General features: G+C 42.5%; 1 protein-coding gene across 1 annotated transcript in view; it reads left to right on the top strand.

Moving 5' to 3' along the window:
* The first annotated feature begins 312 nt into the window (after positions 1–312).
* Positions 313–9,858, top strand: part of LOC105238565 (zinc finger protein 177-like) — a 22,440-nt gene continuing 12,894 nt past the window's right edge. The window contains exons 1-3 of the mRNA XM_034657734.1: positions 313–328; positions 3,330–3,410; positions 4,034–4,172. Coding sequence (XP_034513625.1) covers positions 323–328; positions 3,330–3,410; positions 4,034–4,172 — 226 coding nt within the window. The 5' untranslated portion in view covers positions 313–322. The remainder of the gene's footprint in view (positions 329–3,329; positions 3,411–4,033; positions 4,173–9,858) is intronic.

The raw sequence follows: 9,858 nt of genomic DNA, 5'->3' as shown, positions 1-9,858 counted from the left end.
GAATTGCTGAATCATATGGTAATTCTGTGTTCAGCTTTTTGAAGAACGACCATACTGTTCTCTACAGTGGCTGCACTGTTTCATAATCCCCTCAGCAATGAGCAAGGGTTCTAATTTCTCCATATCCTCACCAACACTTGTTATTTTTATTTTTTTGATATTAGCCATCCTAATGGATATGAAGTGACATCTCGTTATGGTTTTGATTTGCGTTTCCCTAATGATGGATGATGTTGAACATCTTGTCACGTGCTTATTGGCCATCTGTATGTCTTCTTTGGGGAAATTTCTATTCAAATCCTTTGCCTAACAGTCATTTTTAATGCAGGTACATACCTCTCTGCATATATATATTTTATAAATTATATAAATGTATTTATACTTTATCTTCAGATCTATGTCCGTTTTTGTTTTAAACACCATAATCAGGGTGCCTGGATGGCTCAATCGGTTAAGTGTCTGCCTTTGGCTCAGGTCATGATCTCAGGGTCCTGGGATTGAGCCCCACGTTGAGCTCCCTACTCAGGGAGGAGTCTGCTTCTCCCTGTCCCTCTGCCCCTGTGCCTGCTTGTGCTCTCTTTCTCTCTCAAATAAATAAATAAAATGTTAAAAAAATAAATACCATAGTCATATCCCATAGTACGATATATGATAATTAATACTGTAATGTGTATTTTGATTGGTTCCAGTTTTTACCTGTGATAAACAGTTTGTAGTGGACTGTATCTATCTATCTGCACAGATGCTTGGATTTCTCTTGGCTACAGTCCTATGAATTGCTGGCTTAAGGATAGGAATATTTAGAGGTGCCTGGGTGGCTCAGTCATTAAGTGTCTGCCTTGGGCTGAGGGCATGATCCCTAGGTCCTGGGATCGAGCCCCGCATTGGGCTCCCTGCTCCACTGGGAGCCTGCTTCTTCCTCTCCCACTCCCCCTGCTTGTGTTCCCTCTCTTGCTGGCTGTCTCTCTCTCTGTCAAATAAGTAAANAGTAAATAAATAAAATTTTTAAAAATCTTAAAAAAAAAGGATAGGAGTATTTAAAATTTTGTAGACATAAATTCCAACATCCCAGCACACTCCCAACTACCAATGGCCTCTAGTCATCTTTGTGGATAAGACAGTTTTTCTACCCAGTGCTANTAAAATTTTTAAAAATCTTAAAAAAAAGGATAGGAGTATTTAAAATTTTGTAGACATAAATTCCAACATCCCCAGCACACTCCCAACTACCAATGGCCTCTAGTCATCTTTGTGGATAAGACAGTTTTTCTACCCAGTGCTAAGGAAGCCCGACCTTGGAGCTCAGATAAGATATCTCCTAGAAGCCCAACATGTTTTGAAATTATTCCTGCCAACTCACATTATTCTCACAAGCTTAAAAACAGGACTTGATATGCCTCTTGCAAAAAGATCCTTCCCAAAGCCCCAACCCCCACCAAACCCCTCTGCCCTATCAAACTTCTCTAAGGGGGGGCATACCTTGTGGGAGTGGCCCTGCCCAACGAGGAAATTTCCCTTCCCTTCCTGAACCCTCCAGCTCTCAGCCCCTTCTTCTTGTGCCAGGATATGGGGAGGCAGTGGTCAGATGGACAGATGCATCCCTAGTACCTGGGCTCTCTGTCGCTATATACCCCATTTAATTTGATGGGGTATTAATTAATATTAGTATTACAGCATTAATATGCTGCATGTAAAATAGTTAAATGCTGTGTGTATTTATAAAGTATATTGCATATGATATATACGTATTAATTTTTGCATATTATACAAAATACCTTTCTTCCCCCTGCAATACATCACTTTGAGCAAATTTGCCTCTTTTTAATCTTTCCCTCTCAGGTTAATAGCACCACGACCTGCCCGGTTTATTGGTACTGTAAAGAGAGACTATTGCCATAGGCAAAACACTCCCACCCTAAAGTCTGGCACTAAAGAGCTTCTCTTTTATAGGAAAGAGTTCATAAGGCTGGGAAGTGGGATGAATGGGTGGGATGACAGGATTTTTGATCAGGGAGATCAGCCGATTGTCAAGGAGGGGCTGGTAGAGGGTTGTTTTGTGTCCCAGTGCTCAGGGGTAGGTTGGGGGAGGAGAGAAACTGGACCAAAGTTCAGTGAAATCAAATTAAATTCAAAGGTATTTTATCTAGGTAGTTCAGTGGGGACAAACAGTTCAGCTACTCATTCATTAGGCAAAAATGGGAATTTGGATAGTCTGTGCCTGGCCTTGTCATAGGTAGACAAGGGGTCATTCTTCTGTCTTATCTAAGTCATATAGGGAAGGGTGTTTCATTGCATTCAGGCATTTCCCAGAACACAAAAGGGTTGGAGGATTTCTTACCCATCACAATTTTCTAGGAGCACAGGGTTTGGGTGTGAAGCCCAACACTGTCAGTGTAAAGACTGGTTCCTTCTGTGGTTCCTCTTAAGTTCTTTCAGTGGCTGCTCATCTCCCCCTCTCCCCACTTTTCATCCTAGCATAAGTCCCTGGCAAACTTTGACGTTTCCTCCCAAATGTATACAATCATCTTTTCTGCTCCTCCCTTCCCAACGAGTCCTCCATTCTCACCTGGACTCTGCTGTTGCCCCTCACCACCCACCCCTGCTTCCACTCTTGCCTTCCCCTGTCTGTCCTATGAACAGCTGCCAGTTTGATCTTTTAAAAATACAAAAAGGAATGGAAAACTCTTACAAAACTCCTGCTAAGCTGCTAATCAGAAGGTGTAAATTCAGATTAGATCTAGGCTTGTTTGCTCTGGTCTTGACCTGGCTCCTGGCCCCTCTGCCACCTTCTCCCATCACTTTCCTCTCCAGACACCCAGGTCACACCAAGCTCCAGCCACACCTGCATGGGCTTTCTTTCCTGTTGTGCACCTGCCTGGAGCTAGATCACGCCCTGGCCACTTTCATGTTCCTGAGGCCCTCTTCCTCCAGGGCTTCCAAAGGCTAGGACAAGGTGGGAGTGGAGCCCCAGGAGCCCTCCAGTCTGCTTGCATCAGGGTTGGTGCCTGGGTTTGAGAAGTTTGGGGAATAATACATTATGCCTTGTATTCTTTTTATAAACTTGGGCAATTGACTTGCTAAACCTCTCTGAACTTGAATGCCCTCAACAGTCATAGGATTTTGCTAGTTTTCCTCACAGGCAGCAAGGCCCACAGGCCTCTTTCCTGGCTGTGAGAGACAAGACTCCTGTGGCCTTTTAGGAGTGCACACAGGCATTTGCTTTGTTTTCATGGGGGGGGGTCATGGGTCAAATGATGCACCCTCCGGGCATGTGCTGGCTGGAGTCTAGAGCATATCGTGCCTCTCACATCCACCCTCTTGTCCTCTAGCTGTGCCTGCCCAAGACTACCTGTCTCCAGGAGGGGAATGTGGAAGTGATGACACCGGGGTTGCTGACAATCTGGTCACAGGTAATCAGAAATCACCCTCTTTCCAATGGGACGTGTCCCTCCCTGAGGTTGGCTGTGTCTCCTTCTGGTGGCCTGAAGCCTTCCAATCTGACTAGGACTTGTCTCCGTACTTCCTCAGGACCCTTAGCCTCTAATGAATGGTGGCTAAGGGACTTCCCAGAGAATGCTCAATGTTTGTGAATGTTTTTCATGCCTTGCTCATATTAGCTCAGTAGTCACCTCAGAGCTGTGGCAGAAAACCAAGAAAGGCTAGGAGATGACTTTGTCTCAGAAATTCATGGAGACATCATTCGTTCATTTACTAAGTATTTGTCCCAGGCTGCCATGAGCTCAGGGCTGTGTGTAATCTCACCTAGGGGACCCAGGCTGGATGAGTTCAGAGACTAGTTGCAGAGAGAAAAGTTCAACCACTTGTTGAAGAGCTAATCTATGAGGCTAGATAAGACTGCTGAGGATGTGTGAATGGAGAGAGACGAAGCGTGGAACCCCTTCTCCCCACCCCCACTCCCACATCTGAATTTCCCACTCCTTGGCCTTCTGGTGCCATCCTCCTCACACCCTGCCTTCCTGGGACGCTGATGGAGATGAGCGTTGCCTGAGCCTGAATGTGTGTGATGTTTCAGGATTCAGTGACCTTTGAGGAGGTGGCGGTGGACTTCTTCCAGGAGGAGTCAGCACCACTGCACCCTGCTCAGAAAATCCGGTACAGAGACCTGATGCTAGAGACCTACAGGAACCTCCGTCAGCCTCACATCTTCATTGGTACATTTCTGCTGCAAATATGTTTTTTAACGATTTTATTTATTTATTTGAGAAAGAGAGCGAGACACAGAGAGAAAGTGGGGTGAGGGGCAGAGGGAGAAGCAGACTCCCCGCCGAGCAGGTAGCCCTATGCGGGACTCAATCCCGGGACTTCAGGATCATGACCTGAGCCAAAGTCAGGCGCTCAACTGACTGAGCCACCCAGGTGCCCTGCTGCAAATATTTCTTGAGCACCTGTTACATTCCAGGAAGTGTTCTTGGTCTTGGGAAAAGAGCAGTGAAGAAGGAGATGAAGCCCACTCTTGAGGAGCAACAGTGTAGATCAGGAGTGGCCACACTTTTCTTTAGAGGCCAGAGAGGAAGTGTTTTCGGCATAGCGCGCCATGGAGTTTCTGTTGCAACTACGAAACGCTGCTAATGTCGTGCCCAGTGTAGTGTGGTGTGTCAACAAATAGAGCTGTGCTCCTTTAAAAGTTTATTTACAAAAGCAGGTGGCTAACTCCGGGCTCTAGTTCCTAATCCCTAGTCTAGCATCTTCCCCTCGAGAATGAAGATTCATCTTTATGCCGACTTTATTTTCTTCATGATTAGAAGCTTTGGTGTTCGTGAAGTGTGTCTCTGAGCTTGGGGCTGAGGATCCCCAGTCCCTATAGGGCATGATGTGAGGTAGTTTGTTATGGTCCTGGGTAACAACACCCCATTGCTCGTGGGGTGACACATGCCTTTCCTCTGAAAATGTTGGCCCCGCTCTAAGGGAAGTTGCCTTTTCATCCCTGCACATCCCCCCGATGTGTCTTTCCCTGTGTATGTGTGTCATTTCCATAAACCTGACCTTACCTAGGTGGAGCAGGAGGAGCTGGGGACCAAGAAAAGGACAGTTCTGATTCTCTAAGAAACCAGTAAAGGTGAGCCCCAGGCAAAAGGAACTCCATTCAGGGAATTTCTAAAATGTCATGATTTTTTAAAAATTGAGGGATAGTTGACGCACAGTGTTATATTAGTTTCAGGTGTACAACATAGGGATTCGACAACAAGTTTTTATGTTATGCTATGCTCACCACAAGTATAGCTACCCTCTGTCACCATACACTGCCATTACAATGCCATTTAAAATGTTATCTCGTCTGAGAAATGATCTCAGGCCACTAGGGATGGCTTCCCTTCCTCTCCTTCTTCCTTTTCTCCCCAGCTTTCTTTTGTTCCCAGAGAAAGCTCTGTCCTGCTTCCTTTTTTTTCTGAACATTTACACTTTTGTAAATATAGTTTTATTGGAACATGGCCCCACCTGTTTGTTCATTTTTCTGTTGTCCCCAAACTTTGATAGTGCCCTCTATCAGACTGTTAGCACCCATCTCATTCTTGACCAAATAATTTCTTAGCATTTCCATCCCTTGTTTCTGTCACTATCAAATTCTTCATATTGCTGAAATCCTTAAAGTCTGTTCAACTGCTGGGGCATTTTTTCCTGTCACATTGACTCCTCATGGTTAGGGTCAGTCTATGAAAAAAAGCTACGTGGGTCTGGCTCTTTGTTTTTGTTTTTGATTACCTTTATCTCATCATTTATTTCTCTAAGAACTTAAATCTTTGTCCTCCTCTCCCCCATTAATTTCATATCAAAAGTTTCAACTTAAAATCAAAAGACCACTGCAAAGCAGAATAAAGTCTGGAAAAAACACCTACTGTCAGGAAAATGGTAAGGCTCATGAGGGCACATTGCCGGTTCTCCGCAGTGGAAGTCTGGGATTGCTGTCTTAGAAGAAGGGCACAACCACCAGGGGGAGACACTTGGGTCCAGTGACCTTCACCCAAAAGAAGCTGTTTCTCAGGGGAGAGTCTCTGAGTATCATGAATTTGGGGAACATTCTAAACCAATTTCAGTATTTATTTATGGAGAGTTGCCATAAGTAAGCAGATCCATTAATATGACTTAGTCGATGTTGACATATAATTCAGTTTTTGTTTAAGTAATTATCAAGAAAAATCTACATAAGCAGCTTTATGAATGTCATGACTATGATGGGACCTTGTGGCAGAGCATTCACCTTACTTAAAATTCAAAAGAACTCAAATAGGGCAGGAGCGGTACATGTGCTCTGAAAATGGTAGTAACTTCTCATGTAGGTTTTTGCTTTTTTTATAGTGCAGACTTTTTTTAAGGCTTTATTTATTTGTCAGAGACAGAGAGAGAACACAAAGGGGAGTGGCAGGCAGAGGGAGAAACAGGCTCCCCACTGAGCAAGGAGGCTGATGTGGGACTCGATCCCAGGACCCTGGGATCATGACCTGAGCCAAAGGCAGATGATTAACAGACTGAGCCACCCAGGCATCCCTAGTGCAAACTTTATGTGGGGGCTGGGGGGAATCCCCATGAGTCCAATGAAAGTGAGAAAGCCTTTAGTTATCGCTTATCCCTTAACCAACAGATGCTAACTCAACCCAGAGAGAAACCCCATGAATTCAGTTTGTGTGGAAAAACCATCAGAAGCAATTCTAACCTTGCTTGGCCCAAGAGAAATTACACAGGAGAGAAATGAAATGAATGTAAAGAATGTGGGAGAGTGTTTAGTTATCCTTCATCCCTTCGGACCCATGTGTGAACTCATGCTGGCAAGAAACCCTATGAATATTTTCAGTGTGGGAAACCTTTTGGTCCTCACTCATCCTTTATGACACATGTGTGAATCCACACTGGAGAGAAAGTATGAGTTTCACCAATGTGGGAAAGTCTTCAAATCCAGCCTGAGCCTTGCTATACTCAAGAGGATACACAATTGGGAGAAGCTGTATAAATGCAATGGCTGTGGAAAGACTTCATCAGGAGCAGGAACCTGACTGTGCATAAGAGAGTGAACACCAGGGAGGGACTATCTGTGTGATGATTTTCCTTTAGCAGGAAATTCCATCTGATGGCACACATGAGAACCCACAGTGGGAAGAAGCTTTCCCATTGCAGCAATCATGGAAAAGCCTTCAATAGGAGCTCTAACCTGACTGCTCACAAGAGGACACGTACAGGGGAGATTTACCAGTGCAGCTACTGTAGGAAACATCAGTAGTCACCCATCCCATAGGAAATGTGCGAGTACTCACAGTGGAGAGAAGCCCTAGGATTGGAAGCACAGGGGAAAGCCCCATTGATCTCACGTGTGAGCAACTCTGTGAATATCATTAGTCTGAGAAAGCCTTCCATGGGGACTTCAGTTCCTGCACAAAGAAATTCAGCGTGGGAGAGAAACCTTATGAGTGTTATAAATACGGGATTGCTTTCATCAAGGTCTTATCCTCAAAATGGAAGTCTAACTCATTAGTTTTCAGATCGTATTTGTGAATAAAAGCATTTAAGGCCATAGATAACCTCTAAATATCCCGTTAGCTACATTACATGGGTTTTGACCTAAGGTATTTTTATTTTGGTTTAATTCTAAATACTGTTTCTATTAGATGTATTTTAACTCACAATGTCGCTTTCCTTTTTGAGCCTGTCAAAATACGACTTCATTTAAATTTCACCTGAACTCTCCTTCCCCCAGATTTTATAATTTTCATAGGTCTTTCTTTGGTAGGATACCCATGGTTCCTTAGGTGTGTGGTCTCCCTTGTTGCAATGAGCCGGTAAACCTGACTTTGTCAGACTCTAGGTTTTGTCCCTGGTGGTGTTTGGCTGATTGTGTTGGGACAATAACACGCAGTCGTAAATATGTTCCACTGTCTTGTCATCTAAAATGTTTCTAAAGAGTCCTTCTGAAATGTCTTCTAAAATATTCTTCTATCCATTATTGACTTTTTTATATGTGATGTCAGGAGGGGTCCAATTTAATTTTCTCCCTGGTAGATAACCAGTTTCCCTAGAACTCTAATCTGAAAGTCCGCTCCCGTTTTTAAGTTTCTGCGTGCATGTTTTTATGTTTCTGGGCCTTCCATTCTGTTAAAATCAAGTTTGTTAATTCTGTATCAATGTAGCACCATCTTTAATAACTTTATATTTTTAACATCTGACAGACAGATCCCTACAACTCGTTCTTCAGGAGTAGCTTCTGTCTTCTGTGCCTTTCATTTCTTCATATGTATTGTACAATAAGCTTGCACAATTTCACAAAAAATCATATTGGTATCATGTCTCGCATCTCATTAGATCAGTACTAGTAGAATTGTTGTAAAATCTTTCAGGTCTTAACCTCAATGTCTTCATTTATTTAGTCATTCTCTAATGTCTTTCAGTAAAGTTTTATATATTTTATACATATACATATATATTTAAAATGTCATTATTTTCTTAAACATATGAAGTGTGGACATTGGCTTCTTAGTATCTAAAAAAAAACCATTTATATTGACAAGCATGGGTTTTGAGGGAAGAGGGACCAGAAAAAAGCAGCCCAGCATTCAGGGAACATGCGTTGCTGGTGGGATTGTAAAACGATGTGTGGTCATTTTGAAGAAGTTTGGCAATTTCTTAAAATTAATTTGCCATTTGACTCCCAAGAGAAATAAAAAGATATGTCCACACAAAGACTTGCCCACAAATGTTCATAGCATGTTTCATAATAGCCGAAAGAGGAAACCCTGAAAGTCCATCAACTGGAGAATAAGTAAATAAAATCTAGCTATCCGCACAACATTTGGCAATACAAAGAAATGAAGTTCTGATACATGCTACAACATGAATGAACTTTGAAAACATTATGCTCAGTGAAAGAAACCAGTCACAAAGGACTGCATACTGTATGATTTCATTTATATGAAATATCCAGAATAGGGAAAGCCATAGAGACAGATGCTAGGTTCGTGTTTGGCTGGGTTGGGGGTGGGAACCTGATTAAACAGGCATGAAGGATCTTGTTGGGTTGATAGTAATGTTCTAAAACTGGTTTGTGCTGATAGTTGCTCAACTGTGTTCACTAAAAATAATTTGAATTGTACATCTAAAATGGTTGAGTTTTATGGTATGTAAACTATATCTCACTAAAGCTGTTATAAAAGATTCCATTGTGCATTCATTTTGATAAATCGAGCTACTGTCTCCATTGTGGTAGGATATGTCAATAATACTTAGCTTTGAAGTCATTGTGGCAATAGTGGTGTTCCTTGTAGGGGACAATAGCATGATCTTTTCTCAAATGATGTGTGAGTTCAATTGATGAATCCTTTCTGGAGTAGATGCATGACTGAAGAGTATGACCCTCTTCAGCTCATTTATGGGGATTCAGGTGAGGTGTTTATTTAGCTTGAAGATGTCATCTTTTTCGGAGTCTTCCTCCTTTTACTCAGTAGTTTCAATGCCACATTTTCTAATTTGGTACTTTTCCTTGTGTTTTTTAAAAGTCTTTTTGGACTTTTTGTGGGACCTTGAATGGTTTTCTTTCATAGGCTGTGGGTACTTCAAACTAAACCAGGATGAAAAGTTTCTGGAGAAGGGCTAGAGGTATATGTATCTTGTTGGTCCTTACAGATTATAATTCTCTTTGTATGTTGAGTTTGGCTTGTAGCGAACTCACTATACTCTTATCCTAGTAACTGATGTGTAGACCTTTTGGACTTGAACCATATTGACTAGAAGCAGTCCTAGGTACTCTTGTCTTCTTCCTGATCTTAAAGGGCAATTTTTTTTCATATTTCGTCTTTAAGTGTGGTGTTCTCTGTAACATTTTTGTAGATAACTTCACTAAGATAAGAAAGTTTCTTT

This window comes from Ailuropoda melanoleuca, chromosome 4 (genome assembly GCF_002007445.2).
Source record: "Ailuropoda melanoleuca isolate Jingjing chromosome 4, ASM200744v2, whole genome shotgun sequence".
NCBI lineage: Eukaryota > Metazoa > Chordata > Mammalia > Carnivora > Ursidae > Ailuropoda > Ailuropoda melanoleuca.
This window is presented reverse-complemented; position numbering and strand designations above follow the sequence as displayed.